At 43.9% G+C, this 27,325-nt stretch overlaps 1 protein-coding gene across 1 annotated transcript in view; it reads right to left on the minus strand.

Moving 5' to 3' along the window:
* Positions 1-27,325, minus strand: part of DOCK2 (dedicator of cytokinesis 2) — a 427,333-nt gene that overhangs the window by 367,779 nt on the left and 32,229 nt on the right. The window contains 9 exon segments of the mRNA XM_003936169.4: positions 1,840-1,964; positions 4,084-4,209; positions 4,763-4,839; positions 5,774-5,849; positions 8,267-8,402; positions 14,419-14,500; positions 17,435-17,589; positions 20,123-20,258; positions 26,406-26,554. Coding sequence (XP_003936218.2) covers positions 1,840-1,964; positions 4,084-4,209; positions 4,763-4,839; positions 5,774-5,849; positions 8,267-8,402; positions 14,419-14,500; positions 17,435-17,589; positions 20,123-20,258; positions 26,406-26,554 — 1,062 coding nt within the window.

Here is a 27,325-nt window from a genome sequence, read left to right on the forward strand (position 1 = left end):
CAGGCTTCCTAAGCAATTTTCAATAGTCAGTCAACTGAACTCCCCCAGAATTTCCCTAATAGAGGAAACTGCAACTTATCATCATGCCCCACAGTTCCCTTTCCATGTCAGCCCCCAGAATACCTGCTTATCTATTCATCTTTCCTAAGTGCATCTGCTCAGCCTGGTCGGTAGTGACTTGAAAGGGTGACAAAAGTGGAAGTAAGAATGGTTTAGACAGGAGATAAGATGACTGCTTGCCTGTTAACTGTGTCTTTTGCTTTGTCCTTTGGCCACATGGAAGGTAAGTGTATCAGTGTTTCAAAAATGAAGCTGAGGTTAAAAAGTCCTCCAACAGGTAAGATGGAATAAAAGTAACTTCAAAGCAATGGTCTACACATTTGGGAACTGCAATTTCCCTTTCAGATTAAAAACGCTCTGCCCCTTTATGATCCTTTGAGCCACGTGTTTCCCACTTATTTTATTTTTCGGAAAAGTTTCAGACTCCAACAAAAGGAGGATGTGTTCAATGCTTAGATTTTGTTCAAACAGATACTAATTAACATGATCGGTCTTTATGAACAAAAAGGCAATTGTGAAGATTTCTTTACATTTAAAAAATCATTATGAGTCTTCCCACATTTGTCAGAAGTGGTTATTAGCCTCATTTTAAAAATGAGAAATAAATTGGAGAATTTTGTTAAATGTGCAGGCATTGTAGTGAAGTGTCTATGAGGGCCTGGAACCAGTCAAACACCATCTCTGCCATATGCCAAGGTTATAGCCTTGGGAAAGTTACTGTAAATGACAAAGGTTTTGTTTCCTTATCTGTAAAATGGAGCATAATAAAGGAAATGTGTCACACTATCACACAGCCTGACTCATGGTAATTCCCCTATGACTGTTAGTTATTCTTGGGTATTAAGTACCAACATAAGTCTGATTTCCAGGCCCCAAGGACAGAACTGATGCCTTTTCCATCTTCACATCCCCTCTCTGATGTACACACACACCCTACTTGGCTATGTGATCATTCACAGAGGTCTAGGAGGAATATTCGCCCATGCTAAAATTTCTCCGGAGAGCTAATTTTCTTTTCAGCTAGCTACTTTGCAAAGAGGAATTGAGAAACAAAACCCTCCTACACACTGGACACGGCACTGACAACCTTAAAGGAAATACAAGCAAATAAATGTGAACATACACGATAAATATTGGACAGGACATATGCCATATAAATATAGCAATGTGCTTTGCATTCCTGAATACACCCTGCTAGCTCTCTGGAGATCAATTTACGAATAAGGCTTTCCACCAGCATTTCTGGCTGAGCGCTGGGGAGTTAGATTAAGTGTTGAGAATGTCTGCTTTGAGCACATCCTGAGCCTCCACACCAGCCCAAGGCACTGTATTGATCCTCTTTCTTACCATGGACTTTGCCTGAATAAACCAGCTCAGGTTTCAATGAGAACATTTTAACTGCAGAGAGCTAATCTATCAGCCGAGACCAAGCAAAAATAAATAGATAGATAGACAGACAGACAGACAGACAGACAGACAGACAGACAGACAGATAGATAGATAGATAGATAGATAGATAGATAGATAGATAGATAGATAGGAATCATGAAAGGAAAGGAAGAGACATTGAAAAACTGCTTTGGTGTAAAGAAATATCACAAGGTCTTATTATGGAACATTGCGCTAACTAAGCTCAAAAGGTGTAGATCACATTATTCAACACCATCCCAAAGGCACCTGGCATTTAGGGAACAGAATCAGGGAGGGGAAAAGTATATTTTTATGAGCAGAAGCCCCCAAGAGGGCCCCTGTCACCCAGAGCAGCAGCGAGTCCCTTACGGGCAGCGTTTTGCCGTCCTCCGCGCAAACACACATGATCACTTCCACATTCCTCTGTGTGGTCTTGTTGTACTTGTCAAAGTCACCTTGTAAGAGAGTAATGTAGATGTCGTTCCTGACATCCCCTGAGGCAGAGGGAGAGAGAGACAAGAGTTAGCATGGATTGCAGCAGGAGAGACGGTGACTAACTTGAGGGAATGGAGGGTGAGAGGAAGCGCCCCCACCTGGATTGCTGTTAATTAAAATCAGAATTGTTTGGAGAAAGCACTTTTCTCTCATCAGGGAAACTGGAGAAGTAGGTGACAAGCGGATGACAGGATGCTAGGAAATCAGTTGCAAAAACGGAAGTAGGGACACTCGAAATTGGCCATGTTTTTCTCGACATTAAAAATCATTTAATTTTCATCCTCTAGTGACACCTTCTGGGAAGGCAAAGGAAAGCTCCAGTTGAATTGATCCTGTCCAATGAAAACAACCAAACCTACACATCCACCGATGTTTTACTGTGTAGGAGCAGAATACAGCAACTTTCCATGTGTCCTAGGGACACACAGTTAGGAAGGAGCTGCAGAGGATCTTCAGGCAGGGAGGCAAGGAAAACCAGAAAATCCGCCAGGCACAGGTGGCTCACATCTGTAATCCCAAGCACTTTGGGAGGCCAACGCGGGCAGATTACCTGAGCTCAGAAGTTCAAAACCAACCTGGGCAACAGGAAAAAACCCTCTTTCTATCAAAAATACAAAAAATTAGCTGAGCATGGTGGCACATGCTTATGGTCCCAGCTGCTGAGGAGGCTGAGGTAGGAGGATTGCCTGAGTCTGGGAGGCAGAAGCTGCAGTGAATGGAGGTCACACCACTGTACGCTGCACTCCAGCCCGAATAACAAAGCCAGACCCCATCTCAAAAAAAAAAAAAAAAAAAAAAAAAAAGGAATAGAAAATCCTACAAAGGGATACACAAGTAATTGAAGTCTCAGGTAAAGCATGTACAAATAAATGACAGCATAGGCCCTAGGAGACCACCATCAGAAAAATGTAGAAAGGAATGGCTGGTCAGTGAGAGCCATAGAGAACAGAAGTCCAAGACATGGGTTTAAGACACAAAGAGAAATTTCAAAAGAGTATTACTATTGTCAAAAGACAAAATTACATCAAATTTAATTTAAAGACCTCAGTTTGCTCCATTGCAATTCTAGAATCAGGCAATGCTTCACTCCATAAGATAGAACCAGTGTTCCAAAGGGCTGAGCAGAAGAGTTTGGCTTTATGGACAGAGAAGGCCTGAAGGAAGTAGAAGCAAGACAGAGTGAATTGGTTATTTCAAAGTCATTGCCCTCGTAAGGCTGAAACAGGGAAACAGAATAATAGAAAAGTAACTGATTAATTAACATCAGGTTACTTCAGGTTACCCTTTGCTGTTAGGATTAAAGCAACGGGAACTTCATTACCACACTCATTGAAAATTGAAAATGGCCTGTCTGGAAAATAGGCACTCTCTTGCTCGCTCGTGCTCGCTCTCTCTCTCTCTCTCTCTCTCTCCCCCGCCACTTCTTTCTCTCTCTCTCTCTCTAGATAACAATTTAGTGACATGAAATTTTAGCATGGCTGACTCCATTTTGATTTTCAGTCTGGTTTGTTGGGGCCTGGTGCAGGAACTTAGTCCAAAACAATGTCCTCCTTTAATTGTTTATTATTATATAAACTCATTTTTAAAAATTACACACGTTTGGAAATGGAATGGCTACTTTATGAGACAAAGATATGAAGGAGCTTTGAACATTTCACTTTATACCTTTTCATGCCATTTGAATATTTCACAATGAACACAAATTCCTTTGGTAATATAAAAAAAATGCTTAAAAATGCTTAAAAATTCAAGAGAATGGCAATATTCCCCCAGAAAAAGTGGAAGTGTTCTGCATGTAGTAAAGTAGAGATGAGGTCCACAATAAATTATTAAGTGATAAAGCACGTTGTAGAACACCACATAAAGTATATTAAGCAAAGGAATATAAAGTATGTAAAGTATGATTCCATTTGCGGGGACAAAGGGTATGTTTGTGGATTTACCTGCTTGTGCCTATTTTGTTAATGCATATAAGTTTTTGGATATACAGAAATCATTTTTAGTAGTTACCCTTCAGGGAGAGAAACAGAGACAGGCAGTAAAAAAGGAAGGAGTTGACTCTTTAAAAGGAATTGGCCCCTATGTCCCCAGGGGAAGGTCAGAGCAGCTGTGTCTCACCTGGCATGATGATCTCTGGGAAGCCCAGCTTCCTGGCCACTACGGTGGTCCTGTCCACCAGGTGTGGATAGTCCTTGCGGATCTGAATGATGTCACCCACCAGCATCTTCATGGTCACCCAGAGGCCTGGAAAGGAACAGCTTACCGTGAAGAGCCCACTTTTCCAAGTGTTCTCTCAGTCTGCCTTCCCACCACTTGTCTCCTCTGTCTTTCTGGAGATCACTGGGAACAGAGTCATACAACCACAGATGTAGCCACCCAGCCCACGAGGCCTCTGGAGCAGGAGATCTCCGGGTCTGAATCGCACTAATTATTTTTAGCAGTGTCAGCCTCTGGCAACTTATCCCACTTCTCTAAACCCAAAGTGAGGATGATACCACCTATCTCACAGGCCTGGAGTAAGAATGAAATCAAACAAGGTAACTTTTAAAGTGCCAGGAATTCACAGGAGATATTCAGGGTGTATCAGCTCCTTTCTTTTGGGCACAAGAACATGCCTCCAATTGGTTTCAGGAGATGTGACTTCTATCACTATAGATCATACATTCCTAGTCTTCCCAGTGGTCTGTCTGGAAGGAAAGCTAAGCATCCCAGGGGTCAGGATTTTGATTCATTTGCTAAAGAGTCAGGGGCTCCTAAGCTGGAGCAAGCCTAGCCCACCAGTATGTTAGCACTATACCTTGCCCTCCACTGTCTCCCTTGGAGGCTATGACTTTGCCCAGTAGGCTGTGTAGGAAGTCATTCTCAGCTGTAACCCTGGAAAGGAAAAGAGAGTATGAGATGTGCACGTGGTGCCCTCACTTGTGTTTCAAGGTGCCCTTGAAGGGAGCTCCCTGGCCCCTCCACGTGTCTTAGGTGAAAAGTGAGCTTGTGTGTGTGATACTTGCCATCGCAAGGCACAGCACTTTTGAATCACAAAGCAATGTGGCTCTGAAATTTGGAAATATCGATGCTACAGGTAGAGGCCATTTTTTCTTCTCCAAGAAGATGCTTAAAAAGGTAGGATTCCAAAACTTTCGACAGGCATATCTGCTCAGCAAGGGTGAAGATTTGAGTTGCTCCTGCTAAGTCGTAATCACACGCCTTCAGCAAAGTCACTAGGCTCATTACCTAGCCCATCCATAGGGTTATTAAGTACTGATGATACCCTCAAACTGGGGCCCTGCTTTCTGGAAGACTTCTTTTGGAACAGGAGAGGAGAAGACATTCACCTTCCTCACTACCCTCCTTCTAAGTCATGGATATGTCTATCCACAAAAGCCGGGTTAGGATTCCCTGCCACACACTCCTGAAACGCTGCTGCTTCACAGCTTCGTGGTTTCTGCTGCACTCGTAATTAATGCTTAATCTTCTGGTGATTATCTATTCAATTCCCCACATATACTATGAGCTCCATGAGGACAGGTCCATCTTGTTCAGTACTTCATCCTCCACACCTAGCACAGGGCCGGCCTCTGCCAGGCCGCCAATAAATGTCTGTGGAATAAATAACATCTGATGAATGAATGGGTGAAGAGCTGTTTGGTTTTGAGTGCCTGGGCACTGAGCCAATAATTCTCACCCTGCGCTCCCCTAGGAGGCTCCACCTGCCTATCACTAACTAGGGGAACCACTGCACACTGAGCTCCAGCAGCCCTTGATGACAAAGGGTGTGGTTGAAGAGAATGGAAAGAAATGGGAAATGTCTTACGGATGAAAAGGAATGAAGTGCTGCTTTTCTTCATCACTCTCTGCTTTCCCCTTGATGATGTCTGTTATATCCATAACTAGAAAGAGGAGAGAATGAATTAATGGTTTAACTTCATCCTGCTCCCAGGAAGGGATGACAGTGGAGTGAGCCTGTGGGACAGGAGGTAGGGCCTAGGCTGCCTGGGGGTCAGGAAGGCCTAAAATGGCAAGCAACCCTGTGCTGCACAATGCACAAGCAGCAGAGGTTCCTGGCATGCAGCACTGGGGCAAGTACCTCTAGGCAAAGCAGACTGAGAGGTCAGCAGGCCAGGGAGGCGTCCAAGAGCACCATGGCTTAACAGAGGCCCAAAGGAACAGGTCAGTGCTGTGGCTGTGGAATTCAGCAATCAGATTTGGATTTGACACATATATATTGAATGTCTACAGTACCTACAAAACCAGAGAGCAGCGATTGGGTCTCTGTAGGAGCTGAGAATCTCATGAAATATTCACCCTTTTTTTATAAGCATACTCATATGTACAGGCACTTAACAGTAGAATCCTCAAATCCTGCAATTCCAATGGGATCCTGGATCCTCTGAAACCTCTCCTTAAGTCAGCCGCTAAAGGCCCCAAAACCAAGGTAAAGAAATCTTACACTGGAACGGGGATTATAGAAATTGGAGTGGAGGAGAGGGCTGCGAAAAGCTACTCCAACGAGCCCATACCCTCGTTACAGAAAACACCTCCAACACTCTGGGCATTGGACAGGGGGCCATTAAAATTTCTTGGGTAATAATCAACCCCTGACTGCATGTAGGTAGAGAGGGGAGTCACAGAGCAGACAGGAGGAGAAACTGAGCACCCATCTAACAGACTCTCCTCATCCATCCTCAGTGCTGTGATTTGGGCAGGGCAATTTCCCTTTGGTTCCAGAGTTGTTCATAGGACATGATAGATCAGAAAATCATCTCTCCCTGCCCAAAGTAAATGCTCTGGAGATGAGCATGTGACCTGTATTAAAGCTCCTGGGGCTTCTGTTGAAATGAAGGGGAAAGAGGTACATTCTTTCCACTGGGTTTCTAAGTTGGTAGAATGCAAGCTTAGAACAGTTGGCTGATAATTTGCCAACTCAGTGGACAGCTATCTTATTAGTAATCCAGCATGAGGACATAGGGGCTGAGCAAGAAAGAGACAAATTCTTCACAGTAGGCCAGCATGGGGACATAGAAGCAAGAAAGAGACAAACTGATTTGAGTTCCTGGATCCAGCTATGCCTGAAGCAATCTATTCATAAGCCTTTCAGTTACACTAATAAAGTACCTTTTTTTCTTCTTCTTCTACCAGTTTAGATCAGATTTCTGTCACCTGACACCCAAGAGAGGGCAGACTACAGCTGAGGACAAAGATACACTTTGCAGTAAGGTTAGAGGATTCTCACTGCCTTAACGGAAACACTGTGATGTTGGAAATGCCCCACAAGTAGAATCAGAGCATTTTTTTAGAGCAGTAGAGGATTTCATGAATTAACCAGGTGCAAGGCCTTCATTTTGCATATAATAAAACTAAGGCCCTGGGGAAAATGCTTACCCAACATCACTGGCTGGCTAGCTAGCCACAGTGCCAGGTTAAAAAAACCAGTGAGCTCAGTAAAACATCCTCCACTCCCCCACTTTGCAAGCAGTGCCAGGGGACTAGTTGGAGAATCAGCAGGTCTGTGATTACAGATCAGAGCATCTGGAAGTGAAAAACCTGTAACACTGAGCTTAGCTATGGTACCCAGGGGTTAGAAATGATATGCTATTAAAAATTTATATTTTAATAAAAAGAATAAAACTGGCATATCAAATTACCATTTTCACACGTATTTAAATTGCCATTGGCGAAAAACATACATTATATAAAGTAGGTTGATTAAAAGAAAATATAGATAAATAATAGTGCAAGTGGTAGTCAAATATAACTAAAACCATAAAAGTGGGACAAGGATGAAGCCCTAGAAACCCCAAGAGAGCTAAAGCTTGGAGAAGGAGGCAGAGCTGACGTTGCTGTGTGGCAGCCCTCTGGTGAGCTCCGCCTCGGGGCACACCAGCTCTTCAAATGTCCGTTTCCATCTGGAATTTCGATGTGTGGTAGGTGACTCATTCTGTGTAACTGCATTTCCTGTCCTAGATCTATTTTTTAAATGATTTGCTCCTCATAATTAGATCCTGCCTGTATTGTTTTTCCTTTTTCACTTAGCTGGGGAGCAAAGGCACCAACTGCTCAGACGGCATCGGTCTCTCCACGCTCTGCCCCAGACAAGAGTAGCTCATGATTCACTGTGTTCATCATAAATCTGGACTTAGTCACCAATTATTTCGATTTAGTCACCAAAAATATAGTTATTAAGGGCTGTCTGGCATAAACTTTGCAGGGGTGAGGGGAGGAGGGTGGGAAAGAAATATTCATTAAAATTCAGCCATATAAAATGTATACTCCAATAAAAATTAATGGTGCAGAGTGTGTCCCTTACCTGCCACCCCAAAGGGCCTCCTCAGTCCCTGTGTGCACTTCTTTGTACCAGTATCCTTAAGATCCATCTTCCCGACCCGAACTATTTGACAAATCAAGTAAATTTTATCCCTGTTGAGGTCTTTGTTTCCAAGATCCTGTAGAGAAGGAAATTTAAAATTACCCATCATGTGCTGAATGGGAAAAAAAAGTAGACAAGAAAACCCAGTAAGAGTAATTTCTGAGGGGTGTCTGCAATACTCGCTATACACAGACCAATCATATAGTAAGCCCTGGAAAAGGTAGAAAAAACAAGTCTCTCACACCCATTTTACAGATAAGCAAGGTAAGGTTTGCAAAGGAAAATGAGCGATCAAACTCTAGTGTTTAATCCCAAGTCTTCCCTCTCAAAACACTAGGATGAGAGAAGGGTGAGGTGGAATATCAGCTGTATAGATGGGATTCCCGCATGCAAGGTGATAGATCCAAAAGCAGCATTTGCTGCAGATAACCCGGGTAATGCCATCGGTCACATCATTGCTCAGAACCTCTGAGAGAGAAGACAGAAGGAAGAGGGAAAAGTCATAACAGGTACCATTTTCTAAACACCTAAAGTGTGGCCATCCGTCGGGTTGAAATGGTACTAACAACCCCAATATCTCGGAGCTTACAGCACAGAAGTTTACTTCTAGTGCAGTCTACAGGGCCGGTGCAGAGGGGTAGGGGCTCTCGTCTCTTCCTTACTCTGGGCCCCTGGCTGGCAGCTCAATCTCAGCACAGGTGCTTTCATTGTCTCTGCAGCAGGGGAAAGGAATGTGGCAAATCATTTATTGGCTCTTAAATCATCTGCTCAGGAGAGACATACATCACTTTTGCTTGCATGTCATTTGCTAAAGCAAGGCATGTGGCCACGCTTGACTTCAAGGGGTCAGGAAACTGCACTCAACTGTGTGTGTGTGTGTGTGTGTGTTGTGTTGTGTTGTGTTTCATTTTATTTTGAGACAGGGTTTCACTCTGCCTCCCAGGCTAGAGGGCAGTGGCATGATCACAGCTCACTGCATCCTCAGTCTCCCAGGCTCAAATAATACTCCCACCTCAGCCTCTTGGGTAGCTGGGACTACAGGCATGACTCACCATGCCCAGTTAATTTTTTTTTTAAAGATGGGGCCTCACTATGTTGCTCAGGCTGATCTCAAACTCCTGGGCTCAAGAAATCCTCCTACATCAGCCTCCCAAAGTGCTGGGATTACACACATGAGCCACTGAATCCAGCTCAACTGAGTCTAGAAAAGTCAAAACTGGTGAAATGCACTCATGTCTCATGCACTGTGCTAAGTGATTCACGCATCATCACACTCAATCCCTCAGACCTCTGAAGTATCTGAAGTATATATAATTATTACGCCCCTTTTACAGATGGGGAAACTGAGGCACAAGGAAGATAAGAGGCATCCCTGAAGTATATATAATTATTACGCCCCTTTTACAGATGGGGAAACCGAGGCACAAGGAAGATAAAAGGCATCCCCAAGGTCATGACCATAGCCCATGAAACTGGGCTTTGAGCCCAGTCCCTGACACCAAAGACCATAAATGTAGCTACTACAGTATACAGCTCACTTATTATCAGAAGGGCATGCAGGAGGGAACTCCTGACTGTCTGCTCAAATCTAAAAGCTTCAGTGATCCTGGAGCCCCCTGCCAGTGAGGATCAGCTAGGGAAGAAACGACAAGGCATGTTGTTGCCATCAGAGCAGAGTGCCCTGGGCCAGGTCTCAAAAGGGAACAGTTTCTTCTCCTTCGAGTTAATTCTCCTGTGGGCATATGCACTGGGAACAAGTTGTCAGCTCACATCAGATCCAGGGCTGAGGCAGAGCAGCCATCCCCAGCCTCTCACTACGCTGGTATAGGAGGAAGGGAGTGGGGCTGTGTAATGTCTCTGGGAACAAGGCAAGGCCCCAGGGTGGTCCACACCTTCCTGCTTGGGGACTGTGATGCTTAAATTTTATATGTCAACCTGGCGAGGTTGTAGTGCCTAGCTGTTTGGTCAAACATCAGTCTAGATGTTGCTGTGAAGGTATTTTGTAGACCTGATTAATATCTAAAACCAGTTGACTAAGCAAAGGAGATGACGTTCCACAATGTCCATGGGCTTCATTCAACCAGCTAAAGGTCTTAAGAGCAAAACCTGAGGTTTCCCAGACAAGGAGGAATTCTGCCTCAAGGCTGTGGTATAGAAATCCTGCCCGAGTTTCCAGGCTGCCTTTCAGATCTCAAACATATATTCCATGGGTTCTGTTTCCCCAGAGAGCCCTGACTGGTACAAGGGCTGTCCATCCACCAGCTGTAGGAATGGACATCTGCTTTTCAGGCTAAGAAAGCCCCTCCATCATCTGTATCCCTTGCCTTGCTCTGCAGGCATTTGAATTTGAGATCCCAATTATTTCACATCCAGATGGTTGGAACAGCCTTGTCTGTGGCCTGCCTGACTCCTTCCTCCGAATCACTCTGAAATCTCTTACAAACTCATCTTTAGAATTCACGTCTATTATTTCATTTCTCTCCTCCTAACAACATTAATAGCTCCCTATTTCCTACCCTATTCTTTCTACTCTTTCCAGTTGGTATGAAAGGACCTAGACTAATATATCCAGCTGTCCAACCCCATCGATTCCCCATGACTCTCTGAATATAAGTAGGTTATTTTTGTCACAAAGATTTCTTTATTGCTCCATAAACACACAATGCTCACTTCCAACTCTAGATCTTTCTTCCTGACCACTCCCTGCTCCCATACCTCCCCTCCAATGCTTGCCTCTTCCTCCTCTACATATCTACATCCTTTCCATCCTTAAAACTCGAATCTGCTGCCTTCATAATGACTTCCATCCCTAATACCTTCTCTCCTCACATTAGGATTCTTCATATTTTTGAAATATCTAGATTGCTGCCTTTCAGAGGCATTTCAGAGCCACAGAGGCCCTGGTACCCAAAAGCTTCCTAGACATTAAGGGGCTCAATTGCACCCTAACACCCCAAATTCATATATTGAATACCTAATCTTCAGTGTCTCACAATATGACTGCATTTGGAGACGGGGTCTTTAAATAAGTAATTAAATTAAAAAGAGGTCATTTGGGGAATATGGCTGGTGTCCTTATAAGAAGACATTAGGGCACACACACAAGAGAGAAGACCACGGTGAAGACACAGGGAGAAGACAGCCACCTGCAAACCACAGCAAGAGGCCTAGGAAGAAGCCAACCCTGCCAACACCTTAATCTCAGACTTCCAGGCTCCAGAATTGTGAGAAAATACATTTCTTTTGTTTACATAAGCTGTGATAGTTATGGCAGGCCCAGCAAACTAATATACTACACAAACCTAAAAGATTCCTAGGTAAGCCCCCATTCCACCCTCTTCTCTAAAAAGTTTTTTATTTGCTCAAAGAAAGATAGCAGACCTCTACGAGCTGTCTCATCGGACAGCCCCCGCACACACGCCTCCACACTAAAGAATCTCAAAGTGTAAAAAATAGCAAACTGCTTTATTTATATTATAGTCTCTGGAGGGTATGTCAACTGGCAGTTCTTATACAGAATTGTGCTCCAATGTGTGGTGTCTCCTAGTCACTTCTACTTTGACCTTATGACACTTGAAAGTATTAGGGAAGCAGGGCAATGGAACTGAAAACCAGTACCACCTGATTTAGGAATTCATTAGTGCTTCTTTTATTGTTCATTCTTATTTCCTGCATCTTAGCAGCCATCCTTAAACTGGGCTAAGTCTTAGGGAACTTCACAGTATATGCTGCTTTCCTCTTACACAGCCATGGTGGGGGCAGGGGGTGAGCCCTTACAAAACAGAGGGAAAGTCAAGTCGGCCAGACCTACATGCCAGCTCCTCAGGCTCAAAGAGCTGGAAGCCTTCCCCCAAAGAGGAGACCAGGAAGAGCTAACATCCAGAGAGGGAAGAAATAAGGCCAGCAAGGCACAGGCTTGCCAAGTCTTATCTCATCTCTAATTTAAACGTTACCTCAACACCCAGTTGAAAGTAACTTCCAGTCAAATACCATCACATCACCCTGTTTTAATTATCTGCATTGCTTGGATTGCTTTCTGGCATTGCTCTTGCTTATTTATGCATGCATTTTATTATCTGAACTTACCCCCACTGCACCAAGAAAGCACTCACTGCTGTATCGCCAGTGCTTAGCACAGAGCGCACGCACAGTAGGCACTCATCAGCTAGCCCTTGGATCGATATAAGCAGTGAGAGCACCATCACCTTCCTTGCCCTCTGATATGGTTTGGATCTCTGTCCCCACCCACATCTCAAGTTAAAATGTAATCCCCAGGCTGGAGGTGGGACCTGGTGGGAGGTGATTGGATCATGGGGGTGCATTTGACTGCATTAAAAATGATGATGATGATAGTGAGTTCTCCTAAGATCCTGTGTTTAAAAGTATGTGGCACCTCCCTCTGTCTCTCTTGCTCCTGCTCTGGCCACATAGGACAAGCCTGCTTTCCCTTTGCCTTCTTCCATGATGGCGAGTTTCCTGAGGCCTCCCCAGAAGCACAGAAGCCAAACAGATACCAGCATCATGCTTCTCATACAGCCTGCAGAACTGTGAGCCAATTAAAACTCTTTTCTTCACAAATTACCCAGTTTCAGGGATTTCTTTATAGCCTGTAAGAACGAACTAATATACCCCCCAGATCAAGAGTCTGATCATCTCAACAGAGGGAAGGAAGTGCCTGCCTGTTGAGCCTGTCAACCAAGGCTCTCAAGTCCGCTTGTTCAGAGGAGCTGAGGTGTGGCCCAGGCAGAATTCCATGAAGGTAGGATTACATTCTCATTAATACCGTGTGACACAAATTTACTGATGCTCTTTCCCCCAAGTTTACATCATGAATTGGTTCTCTGCAAAATGAACCACTGATTGATTCCCTGTCCTTCTCCCTCTCATGAAACATCTGTCTCATGGTTTAATCAGGAAGGCCTGTGGGACTCTCCTATTTATAAAGAAAATAAATAGCCTCCTCCTTCTAACTAATAACAGATAAACAGGATGGAGGCACATCTATATATGCCAAGAAAACTTTGCCTAAGCAATTAGGACCTGTGATCCTATTACATGCCTCTGGCCCACTTTTTTTTTTTTCCAGAAAATAACAAACAAAATTAATCAGCTAAACCTCAATCTAATCACAACATAACATAAGACATTGCACTTAATGGGCTGTAACTGGAAAATTATTGTAGAGCAAGGTAGGTTAATCTAGCATGTCGGTCACTCCTGGATCCAACTCATCTGTTTGGTCAATGCCCAAAGCCCTTCCTGGTTCCTTCTCTGTAGTTTCCCTTGCTAATACAGGCAATGTAGTGAAAAACCTCAGTCTTCTCCCCAAAGGAGCTTACAGACAATGCTAAGGTATTTAGGTGTCTTAAGATCACATTGATAGCACACACCCTTATGGAAACAGGAGGACGAGAAAGGGGTCTCTACTGGAAATTATAACCTTTGTTTATCTCCTTCTTTCCCATTTCCCCTATTCAGAGCTAAAAAGCCAGCTTTGCTCTCAGAAATAAATCATCCAAGTAACAATCGATTTCAACATTTCTACGTACATGTCTTGCCCAGTGAATACTGGTATTTATAAGGATGATCCTAAGGACCCACCAGATCTTTAGTCATCTATGACTTAATTACGTTCAGAATGTCCAATTTACCAAGGCAGTCAATGTTCTGGGAAGGTCCTATTTTTTTTCTGATATATTTTATAAAGATTTTTTCAGAACGCTCTGAACAAAGAAAGGAACTCAGGTTAATGTTGAATGAACTGGAAAACGAAAATAGGTGTTTTACCCAGTTCACCTGGGCATTATTGCTCAAAGAAGTTGGCCCTTGTTTATGTAGCATTCTGCATACGTGTGTGTGCAGGAGGGAAACAGATAGGGAGAGATGAGGAAAGACAGAGGAGAACATCCATCTTCCCAAAAGCTTCCTCAAGGCACACAATGTCCTTTGTCAGCTTTGGATTTCTGCATGAAGCCCAGAACACAGCTTTGCAGGACAGCCACACTCCACCCTGAGCACCTGACCAGCCTCATTTCCAAGGTCATGTTTTTGTGGGTAAGGAACACAGCAATGAGAAGAGGGTGCACACTCACTGTGAAGACCACCTTCAGGTTGTTGAGCATCTCAATCTCCTTAGGGAAGCCCCGGCTGCCCCATCGCACCAGGTAGTTCTCACTGTGGGAAGAAGAGCGGCAGCCCGTTACTGCCAGGGGGCCCGGCATCCATTCAGTAAAAACATTCACCAAGCATCTACTATGTGCCCAACACCATGCTGGCAGCTGGGGGCATGCAGGTGTTTAAGGCAGACATGGTCTTTCCCTCCAAGAGATCACAGTTGTCCTGAGAGACAGACATTAGACAGGCAAGAGCAAAGAACTATTAACATATGTATATTTGCCACTTCTAGCCCTATCCCATCTGCTAAACAAATTCTGGCACAGCTGTCTAATATTTTTGAAGAGCATCTGCATACTGATAGCGGTTATTGAGAATGGCAGGGATGAAAGAGGAAAGGACTTTAGTATATTTTGTTGGACATTAAGAATATATTTACCCTTTGCAGCCCATTCTCCATTCAAGACTGAGTGAAGATCTGAATTATTTTAAGTTACCCTTTGAATGTAGAGCTGTTTCCTTGAATGTAATGTCATACTGTGATGGACCATACAGAGCCTCAGCCATTATCTAAGATACACTTAAATTGCTGCTTAAATGCCATTGTGGCACCATTATATAAAATTATGCTACAGGCTAAGCATACTTAATCTGAAAATTCAAAATATGAAATGCTCTTAAACCTGAACATTTTTAAGTGTCAACATGATGCCACTGTATGTCGACTCTGGCTAGAGCAGGCAGGAGCCCAGATTTCTTGCTTAGGGAAAGAGCAGCTCTTCAGAGTGAGACTAACATTGGGAGTGTTTTCAGATTCCCCTGTCCCCTTCCTGCATCGTGCCTCTTTTCTTCTTCCTTTGCTTTCTCCTCTTTTTACCATTGCTAGTTTCTGCCCCCTTTGTCCTCCTCCCTCTGCTCATCCCCCCTCTCCCAGGGCTGGCCCTTGTCTCTGGCACTCTCAGAGATGTCACTCAGACACACCCCATTGAGCACAGCATGCCGGGTGGCACAGCAGGGAGCACAGCTGCCACCTCGCTGATTCATGGTCTCCCTCCACAGAGCTGGTCCAGCCATCCATCACTAAGATGGGTCAGCTGACCACACTCCCTTGTCAATGTGGCAGGCAGTGAGCACTTTCAGGATCCATCGTATGTCATAGGCCCTATACTATTCTCTCTCAGTTGCTTCCAAAGCTCCTGAAACTGCAGCCAGTGAGCCTTTCAGGAACCTTGGGAGTAACTAATAGGAAACAGCAAGGGACCTCTGCCTCTGACACCCATACCATTTCAAGATGGGCCTAAGGGATCAGGAACACTCATTCTCAGTGTCCACCGAGGCTAAGCCAGGTGAATTGGGCTGACTCTTCAATGTTAGGGACTTTGGCACATAATAAAAAAAATACCTTTCCACCATAATGGTGCTGAAACTCTGGTGAGAACTATTTAGAATATTTGACACGACTCATTTATTGATGACAGACTTAAGTGGGAAATAGCTTGTCTTTGGAGTCAGATGGGCCTGTGTATAAATCTCAGCTCTGCCTCACTTTTTCACCCTAATGACACGGATTAGATGAGACAATGTATAGACCCCAGTACAGTCTGCTGAGTTGGACAGCCTCTTCAGTTTCATGCATGTCTTCAGAACGCCACTGTTTACTAAAGTACCATTATTCACTAGGCATGGTGTATTCATTCATTTAATCATAACAACAAGCCAGGAAGACATCATTTCATCCATTTTTCCCACAAAGGCAGAGAGATCATGTCCTAGCTCCTTTCTAATGTGTGTCTATACAAAAAATGAAAAATCAGCCGAGTGCAGTGGCACATGCCTGTAGTCACAGTCAGTGGCCTCACATACAAGACCATGTCTTGGCTTAAAATCCCAACGGAGGAGAGAGGCAGTGGTCGCCTGGGAGGCAGGATGGTCTGAGCCACAAGCAGAGGCCAGGGGTCTGGCAGTAGGAGCTGGAGGAGCACCAAAGTCTCTTCCCTGGAGATTCCCAAAACTATTTTCCCTTCCTTGAGCCGAGGCACCCAGAAGTTTCTTCACTTCCTCCATTTCCAAGAACAACTTATTAAAGTAGTAATAATAACAGCCACTGCCCCTTGCAGCACAGGCACCATGTGCCAGGCCTTGTGTATCACAAGCTCTTTCTCATGAAAGCTTGAAAGAAATGACGCTGTGAGGTCAGCACTAACATTGTGCAGATGGGAAACTCAGGCTTAAGAAACATTAACAACCTGCCCAACCTTAAGAAAGAGTAAACAATGTGGCCAAGATGTGAACCCAGACAGATCTCAAAACCTATACCCTTAGCCTATTGTTGCTACGGAGGATTTGAAGCATTCATTTCTTAACTCCTATTTTGAAAGTAGATACTGGTGGGGAGCAGTGGCTCACGCCTATAATCCCAGCACTTTGGGAAGCCAAGGTGGAAGGATCACTCAAGGCCAAGAGTCTGACACTAGACTAGACAACACAGCAAGACCCCGTCTCTACAAAAAATTAAAAATTAGCCAGGTGTGGTGCTGCATGCCAATAGACCCAATTACTCAGGAGGCTGAGGTGGGAGAATTGTTTGAGCTCAGGAGTTCAAGGCTACAGTGAGCTGTGATTGCACCAATGCATTTCAGCCTGGGCAGCAGAGTGAGAGCCTGTCTCAAAACAAAAAAGTAGATATTTTTATTCTAGCCAATGCTTCTTATATGAATCTTGTTATTTCTGGCTGCTTTCCGGTCATCAAAATCTATTTTACAAAACCCTACAACCATAAACTCCACTGCAGGAAAAAAAAAAACAAAAAAACTGGTGGTAAATAACACTTCCACGTGAGACCTACACCCTCCAAAGAAATTATTTCTACATTCTCAGTCATGCTCGGTCTTTTTTCCAGGTTGAAATTGCTCCACAAATGATGATGGAAAGAAAAGATGCTCTGTGCATTGCTTCCCAGAGACAGAGAATTAGGGCAACACTGGACACACCTACCTTATGACTGTTTGCTTGTTGGGGTCATAGAGAGACATGAAGAGCTCGGCATCTTCCCCAATTCTGCACACAAAGTTTCTCACAAAGACATAGAGGCTATGGGTGGGGGATGAGGAGATCCGGGAATACATTCCATAATCTGGCTGGTCTTTTGACTGAAAGGCAGAAGGAAGAAGGAAAGAAGATGGAGAAAATTAGCCCAGTACCACTTATGAAAGTCACCCGAGCCCAGAAGGTTGAGGCTGCTGTGAGTCATGATCATATCACTGTACTCCAGCCTGGGTGACAGAGTAAGACCCTGTCTCCAAAAAAAAAAAAAGAAAAAAAAAAAACCCACCGCAAAATTATACAGCCATTTTGAGAAATAGTATAGCAATACTTTAAAAAGTTATATAAACATTTATCATATGAGCCAGCAATCCCACTGCTAAGTATTGCCCAAAAGGATTTAAAACACGTCCATGCAAGGATTTGTTTCCAAATGTTCATAGAGATAGTCAAGGATATTGGGTTCAAGCCTGAAATTTTTGGGCTTAACCCAAAAGCTTCTACAACCTGAATCAATTCACTTTGACTCTCTTGGCCTGTATTTTTCTATCTTGGGAAATGTCACCACTGATCCAGACTTCCTCATAAAGTTAGTGTCATAAAAAGCACAAACTATAAAAGAAAAATATTCCTTAAATGGATTTTATCAAAACTATAAACTTTTGCTCTTTGAAAGATGCAACAGCTAGGTACAGATTTGGAGACACTTGCAAGCAAAACATATCTGGCAAATAATTTGTATCTAGAATATACAAATAACTCTTACAGCTAATTATGAGGAAAATAACTTGATTTAAATGGGTAAAATGTTTGACCGACACTTCCTAAGATAAGATACAAGTGGAAATGGCAGGAAGCACATGAAGAGACACTCAACATCACTGCTCATCAGAAAATGAAAATTAAAACTACAGTGAGATACCGCTACATAACCATTGGAATGGCTTAGTTTAAAAGTCTGATAATACTAAGTGTTGCCAAGGATGTAGAGCAAGTAAAGCTTTCATATATTGCTAGTAGAAATGCAAAATTGGGCCAGCATGGTGGCCTGTAATCTGTAATCTCAGCACTTTGGGAGGCTGAGGTGGGCTGATTATTTGAGCCCAGAAGTTCAAGATCAGCCCAGGCCACATGGTGAAACCCTGCCTGTACAAAAAAAGTTAGCTAGGCATGGTGACATATGCACCTGTGATTCCAGCTACTTGGGAGGCTGAGGTGGAAAAATCACCTGAGCCCAGGATGTCAAGGCTGCAGTGAGCCATGATCATAGCACTATACTCCAGCCTGGGCGACAGAGTAAAAGCCTGTCTTAAAAAAAAAAAAAACCCACAAAATTATACAGTCATTTTGAGAAATAGCATGGCAATACCTTAAAAAGTTATATAAACACTTACCATATGATCCAGCAATCCCACTGCTAAGTATTTCCCCAAAAGGAATTAAAACACGTCCATGCAAGGATTTGTTTTCAAGTATTCATAGTTGCATTAGTTATAATAGCTCTGAACTGACAACTACCCAAATTTCCAATAAATGGTCAATGCTATATACCATTGGCAACTGGACAGTGGCATACTGACTCAGCAATAAAAAGGACCAAAATGTTAATACGCACAACAACATAGACCTCAAATACATCAAGCTGAGTAAAAGTCAAACACAGAAAATTAATACTGCTTGTTTCCATTAGATGAAACTCTAGAAAAAGCAAATGTACAGGGACCAGAAATTAGGGGTTGCATAGGGTTTGGGCCTGCGGAAGGAGCACAAAGAAACTTCCAGGGTGATGGAACTGTTCTTTTTCTTGATTGTTGTGATGTTTATCCAATACAATATATTATTATAATTCATTAAGGTGTAATTTAAAATGAGTGAAATGTACTGGATATAAATTATATCTTAATAAACCTAAAAACAAAATTGCTTTCAAATAATACAGAGCAGCTAAAATAATTTTTTAAGAAAATATAAATCAGATTGTTAATCATTCCTTGAAATCTTTCACTGATTTCCCATCAGTGAAAATAACATTGCAACCCTTTCCAAAACCCCTCAAGTCCTCTGAGAGCTAGCTCCATCTACTTGCCTCTGCAAATCAATGCCTAAACTCCCCTACTGTTGACCACATCTCATCCTTGTTTGGCTTTACTATTCCTTGTATAGTCAGAATGCAATCCTACCTCAGAGCCTTTGTACCTGCTATGCCCTCTCCCTGGAACACCCTGTCCCAGATCGTCCCAGGCCTGGTGCTTTCATATGATTCAGGTACCAGCTCAGATATGACTCTTGAGAAACACTTCTGGCCGTGCCTTTTAACGTAGCTGCTGAGTCACTTGATTCACATAACCCTGGTTTATTGCCTTTTAGAAACTCATCTGGAATTATTAATATTTTCACTTATTTGTTTACTTTTTCATCGCCTTTCTTCTCTTCTCCCCTCTGGAATCTACAGGCTCCAAGAGATCAAGAAACTGGCCTGGCATTTAACTACCTGTGAGATGAATGTTGAATGAATTACAGATTTGAGTACAAAGCCACAGCAAAACGCATGTACAGTCTGGTTAATCGGCCCATTATTTTAAGTTTATGACATGCTAAACGATTGTATTGCTTGGCCAAAGCCTATTTAGTAAAGCTCACCATTTCTTCTTTGATACGCTCTGTGATTTTATCAGTAGCTTCCTCATGTGCATGGAACAAGCTGATGACGCTGGTATTATCAGGGTCCAGGATATTTCCGTCTTCATCTCTGACAATCAAATCGAGCTCAAGGATTCTGCAAAGCAAAAATTGGAGGTGAAGATAAATCAGGGGAGAACTTTAGGTCACTGATGAGAAGCGTTTCACCAGAAAGTTCAACTGATTTCTGGGCATCATATAGTCACAGAGAAGAGCTCTACCCTGATAGCCCACAACACTGCTAGTGAGCACATATCGGTATAGCACAGCCCTTTTGGACGTTAACGTGAAAGTGTGCATTCAATTTTTTCAAAAGGTATATTTTCCATGGTATTAAATCAAAACACCCGACACTTGAACTAGGATGTGTTTAACATTGTTTGCATCAGCAAGTATTAAACAAACAAACAAACAAACAAACAAAAAAACGTCAGCTGGGTGCCGTGGTTCACACCTGTAATCCCAGCACTTTGGGAGGCCAAGGCAGGTGGATGAGCTGAGGTCAGGAGTTCAAGACCAGCCTGGCCAACACGGTGACGTCTCATCTCTACTAAAAAGATAAAAATTAGCTGGGTGTGGTGGTAAGGGCAGCAAGGACAAATGAAGGAGACTAAGTCTTCATGTCTTATCGGAGAATCAAATTGAGAGGCACATCTCTCATCTCATCCAATGCAGTTGGAAGGGAGCCAAGGGTCACCCATTTGTCCACATTCATTAGGAAATTAACTCCCAACTCGATATGACTCATAATGGTGCACGGCCACGCTGCCTAATGACAATGCTACGGGGGAAGAAACACCTTCAGCTAATGCTTAGCAGAGGCTCTCCTGACCTTGGAAAGGATGGAGCATCACTGATACATAATTTAATGCCAAGATCTCTCTGGCTGTTTCTCTTCAAAATTTATCAAAGTAGATTCAGTTCTAAAATACATGAATAAAACATTCTCCTGGGTCCAACTATCTTGGGATGTGGAGAAGTCATTTCAGGATTCCTCACTCATTGGACACTGAAGTCACTTGGAACTTCAGGAGCTTCAGTAGGATTGACAGGACTCCTGTGGCCCTGGGGCAGGAGAGGCTGTCCTCCATAGTCTCTGAATGCAGCCACTATGCATTTTGGGGGGCAGAACATTTAGGCATTCTCCCATCAGGATATAACCCCAGTGCTCTCTTCTGTTCAAGAAAGTGATAAAATGAAGCCAAGATGAGGGTAGAGGGAAAAGCCCCCACTGTGTGCATTTAAAAGGAAAAAAAAAAAAGGTAAAATCAGCTGGGTGTGGTGGCACACACCTCTAGTCCCAGCTACTCGGGAAACTGAGGTGGGAGGATCACTTGAGGCCAGGAGATGGAGACTGCAGTGAGCGGTGATTATGCCACTGCATATGCCAATATAAAGATCTCCTGCAATGGCTTCCTATCACTGTCTGTTCAAATCCAGACTGACTTGGCACTAAAATCCTCAAGGTTCCAGCCCCAGTCCACCCATGTCTTCCTCTCCATGGTCATGTCAATCTCTCATCTCCCACATTCTCTGAGTTTCTCTTCTCCGTTTCACCCAGTAATTTCTGCTGGTCTGATTATATTCAGAGTGGTTGTCATCCCCATCCTGACTCCCACCCCCACATCATCCAACCTTCTTGTCCATGCTTCCTGCACTCCTAACATGTATGACTTCCGACTGCAAGTGGCTGTTTACTTCTCTGCCTCCCTTATTAACCCACGTGGCTCTTGGAAGGCAGTAGAATGTGGTGGTTAAGCACTTGAACTCTGGAGCCACATTACCAGTTCAAATTCCACTGCATCTTAGGCAAAAATCACCTGCCATTCAAAAGACAACCAGGACGGCTAAATAGCAGAAAGTGTAACCAAGGAGCTCAGCTTCAAACTGCATTTTAAAACTTTTTTCCTTTCTTCCCAGTCTCAAGATGTAACCTTGAGAAAAACTGTAGAAACCTTTCTTCCTTAGTCTTAAAATATACCCTTAAAACATACTTTGAAACTCCATTCCCTTCCCTCTCCTCCATACACTCTTATTCCATGCACATTTACTCAACTCTGTGCTTGTTAAGAAATTCCAGGGGCTAATTTAAAACAAACCAGGCATGAGGGCACAGCTACAGAATTCTCCACTTAAAGATTGCCTTGAGATGGATCATCTACAGCTTGGCCACTGTCAAGATGGCACCAGCCTGTACTCCAGGTGGACCATAATTCAAGAGTGCATCAGAGCAAGACACACAGCCTGCACAGCTCCAGCTTACCTATTTGAAACCCCTGCCCTCAGCCCAGAGTTTTGAAGTGGTTTCTAGAGAGTGAGCCTGTATGTTTCCCCACTGCTAGCTTTGGAAATAGTGACTTATAATGTACTTTTTCCCTGTTACTGGCTTTGCAAACAGCAAGCAGCAGAGCCTCTGTTCCATTACAAAAGGAGAACCTTACTGGTGACATCAGTTTGCAAACTTTGAAGCAACAGTGTCCGGCATGTAAGGAAGGTGCTCTCTGAAGAGAGGAAGGATATTTTGGGTTTTATGCCTCACAAGGCTAGCATCATATATATACAGCAGGTTTGGGGGGAAAGTATACACATTTATAGGGACAAGAGCATGTACAATGGGTAAACATGTATGCAACATACAGCCCATGTTCACTTTGGGGTGGGATTATTAAAATGAGGTGAAACTTGGCTCTTTATATCAAAAGGTGAACTTACGAACACAGTTTGTGAGCAGCCTGAAGCTAGCTGAAACTGGCTTAAGGTTTGCAGTTCTTTATCAAAAATGAACGTTTATCAGGCCAGTCTTCTGTCCACTTAAGAGTTATGGTGGCCTGGATGTAAATCAGACTTAGTAGGGGTCTGATAATTTGCCTGATAGATCCTATTGTTAGGGAGTTTGGCAAGAGTGTTTTCTCTTGCAGCTGTAGGAATTTAGGGAGTTGCCATGCCAGCTTTGCTGAATGCTCAACTTGAGCGATAAGTCACTGTTGTTCCTTTAACCTTAGGGTCCGTCTTAGTTAATAAAGAGGCATCTATGTTGGCTTCTCAGATCACACACATAATCCCTCCTGAGCCCCACTTTCCTCACCTGAGAAACAGGCTGAGAATAGTACCTACCTCATAAAGTTGTGAGACTTCACAGAGTTAATACATGGAAAGTGCTTTAAACAGTGCCTGGTACATTGTGAGTACTCTGGAAGTTATCATTAGTTCTCATTGCTTGCTTTTTGATTGCTGTTAAAAACAGAGGCTGTATTTTGTATATATCTGTACCCTATACCCTTGGGCCTATCAGGTGTGCCACAAAAGTTTCCTATCTGAATGAAGGAATGGAATGAATGAGAGAAGAAACAAGCTCCTTCTGATCACTCCCCCAAGGTTTAGTTCTGCTTTGTGCCCCCCTCCCCTCCTCTCCCAGCTGCTGGAGGTTGGAGGTGGTTGATCCTGACCTTGGCCCAGATGCTGGGCCTCGTGGATTTGGGGAAGCTGCCCATTCTATACCAGAGCTCTGAGCACCCATTAGACCAGTGCTAAGGTGCCCACTATTAGGCCAGGGATGAGGTGCCCAACTCTCTCACTTGCAGCTGAAGTTGTCAGGTAAATAAGGCGTCTCAGTCTGTGCCACAGGGCATCTCTCACTCCCCAACAGAAACTGACAAAACTAAAAGCATGAGGCTAGGTCAGAGGATACTGCAGAGGAGGTGCTGGTTTAGGGAGAACCCTCTTTTTTTTTATTTTTTGAGATGGAGTTTCACTCTTGTTGCCCAGGCTGGAGTGCATTGGTGCAATCTCCACTCATCACAACTTCGCCTCCCGGGTTAAGCAATTCTCCTGCCTCAGCCTCCCAAGTGGCTGGGATTACAGACATGTGCCACCATGCCCAGCTAAGTTTTGTATTTTTAGTAGAGATAGGGTTTCTCCATGTTGGTCAGGCTGCTCTCAAACTCCCCACCTCAGGTGTTCCACCCACCTCAGCCTCCCAAAGTGCTGGGATTACAGGTTTGAGCCACCACATCCAGCCAGAAAATGATTCTTCTTAGTAAAATTAACCTGTCCAAAGTCACAGCCTTATTAAGTTGTATAACTCACTCAGTTATCACTCACTGTGCCCCTACTACGTGCAGACCTTGTTCCAGGCACAGGCATAGAGGTGGTTTAGACAGTCAACATCCTATAGGAGCTCCAAGGATAGGAGGGAAACGGGGCCAAAAGGGAGGCGATTACTACTCAGGGCCTTCAAGAACACCTAACTCAGCTCAAGGTGAGTTGTGGGAAATCAGGGAAGGCTTCCAGTGAGAGGTGACCACTTCTTCCATTCTTGGTCCTTCTTTTCGGAAGCCCCCATTGAGAAAACATTTGAATGTTGTAGACGTCACTGTAAAGCAGCCCTCCGTTCCCATATACTCAGCTGCAATTGTGCTCAGCTAAAGAGCCACAGAACCAAGAGAAGCAGTAGGTGCATGGCAAACCCTTCCTGTCACTTTGGGATGATGTGCTTTATAAACAGATTTGGACATGCTTGCTAGATGCCAACAGGGGCACTGGCAGAGGGACTGTGTTCCTGGGATGGAGAGCAGCTGTGAATCGGAGCCACTGACTTTCCTCTCCAAATCCTCTTAGTGCTTGGCCTGGCTGCTGGGCAAACTTCTTTTTATTCTCATTAAATGCGCTTTTTCTTTCTTTTTTTTTTTTTCTGAGATGGAGTTTCACTCTCGTTCCCCAGGCTGGAGTGCAATGGCGCGATCTCGGCTCACCGCAACCTCCGCCTCCCGGGTTCATGCAATTCTCCCGCCTCAACCTCCTGAGTAGCTGGGATTACAGGCACGTGCCACCATGCCCAGCTGATTTTTTGTATTTTTAGTAGAGACGGGGTTTCACCATGTTGACCAGGATGGTCTCGATCTCTCAACCTCGTGATCCACCCGCCTCGGCCTCCCAAAGTGCTGGGATTACAGGCGTGAGCCACCCCGCCTGGCTAAATGGGCTTTTTACTTCCCCTCAGGCCCTGTGTTCCAGCCTTAAGACTCACTTTGCAGTTCCTTGAGTATGTCATGCTCTCTCATGAGCCCCCGTCCCTCCTTCTTTTTCTAGCCTGCTTAACATCTCTTTATCCTTCAGCCTTTAGCTGAGAGGTCACCTCTTTCAGGAAGTCTTCCTTGACTTCCTTCTCAAAGGCTCATTAAAAGCACTCTTGCTTCCTGAGCCATCGAACTTATCACAATACATATCAGCAGTTTACTTGTGGCTTACTCCTAGTTGGAACGGTGATCCTTCAGTAGACAGGGACTTTTATTTCTACAGTCCCAATACCTAGCAGGAGGTCCAGCCAACTATAAAGTGGTCAATACATGTTCGTGGTTGTAGAATGAATGAGCAAATGAACAGGATGTATGGAGGCAATTCAAAAGACCAGGAGGGAGGAGAGGCCCGTACAGTTCTCAAACACTATCCAAGTAGCAGAGTGGGGAGGGCCATGGGCCCTGGAGCCAGACTGCCTGGGTCTAATTTCAGGTTGTGTCATTTACTAGCTGTGTGACTCTGGACAAGTTACACACCCTACTGAAAACCCTCAGTTTTTTTATCCAAAGGAAAAAATGGGGATAATAAAACTACACATGCCATAGAGTTATTATAAGACTGAGACAATGTGTATAAAACACCTAACACCAAGCCTGATGTACAATAAGCTCTGATTAAGAGTTACCTGTAATGTCATTATCAGTGGGTTGTCCCACCTCAAATAATTGGTTCAGTTTCTCCTTAACTTCATAGCATTCAAATTCCAACCAATTTTTACTTCTCTTCCCTTTTGAGGAAACACTTTTGTAATTGTGCTTGTGACTTAGCTGATTGTGTGTGGGTTGGATCTTTTAAGATGGGGGAAGAGACATTAAGTCTCACACTGGGATTTAAGGGAGAGTTTTGCAAATGCAGGGATAAAATGACAACTAAGCTGAAAGTGAACCAGCATGTCTGTGCACCCTAGTCCCTCAGAAGTAGGTTAAATGAGTGTCCTAAATCTCTCAACCTGGTAATAACACCGTGTAAGCACAAGACTTCTCTCCCCCTGCACATTCCTGGGTCGCCCAAGGGTGGTAACAACAGCACACAAGCACAGCCCTGGTCACAACCTTCTCCCAAACAGAAAGTGGCAAACTTGCATCTAAAAATGAAACCCAGCTGGGGAGAGAGAAAGGGAAGAAGGAGGATGGCTGGGGGAAGAAAGCCTCTGCAGAGGAGAGGTTACTTGTTGCCGTAGTCAATTTTGGACGTGACTTTCTGCTTCAGTTCCTTCAGCTCGTCCTTGGGCAAGGTTCCTGAGAGAAGCTGGGACCTCCACTCCATCAGATCGTACATCATGGACTGCACCTGGAGAAAACGCTCCTTTTTGCTGGCCTAGGAGACAAGAAACAACCCATAATCACCTGTGTTAAAGGGGCATGGCCATCTATTTAGCAGGCTGTACCAAAGTCAGGAGAGTATGGTCAGGGGCCGTGACCTGAGACTCTCTCCCAGCCCTACCCACTACAAAGGAATTAGATGGGGGTCCTAGTCCTTGATATATTTCTTCCCCGTGGGCCACAGGGATTTCCCAAAAGCAAAAATAAAAATCTCAATCACTGCTTGGTTAAGAACTGAGTGATTTCTGACTTTATCTAAAAAGATATTTATTGCAAAGGAATGCTACAAACATCTGCTCTAATGGAGGTCCCACCTGTGGGATGCAAGGTGGCTCTTCATGGTACAAAGATACAATATCAAACAACACGAACCCCTAGGGTGATTCTCTTCCACTCCATTTCTAGCCTTCTGTTTAAGAGAAAAAGAAAGCGGCAGTTTTACAGTAATATGTCTCTAACAACTCTCACACATTGTTAATGTCTTTTTTAACGAAGAGAGAGAAAAGGTCTTGGACTCAGAACTTTTGACAGGTACAATAGCAAGCATGTTCCAGAGGCTGAGATGGGAGGATCACTTGAGCCCAGGTGTTTAAAACTGCAGTGAGCTATGATCGCCCCACTGCACTCCAGCCTGGGTGACAAAGCTAGACCCTGCCTCTAAATTTTTTTTAATAAAAATGTTATCTTGATTTTATTGTATTTAGTTGAATAATCTTCTGAATGTGCCAAGTATTTTTGTCTTTCCATTTGGGGAAGTGTGGGTGGT

The sequence above is a fragment of the Saimiri boliviensis genome, chromosome 20, assembly GCF_048565385.1.
Source record: "Saimiri boliviensis isolate mSaiBol1 chromosome 20, mSaiBol1.pri, whole genome shotgun sequence".
NCBI lineage: Eukaryota > Metazoa > Chordata > Mammalia > Primates > Cebidae > Saimiri > Saimiri boliviensis.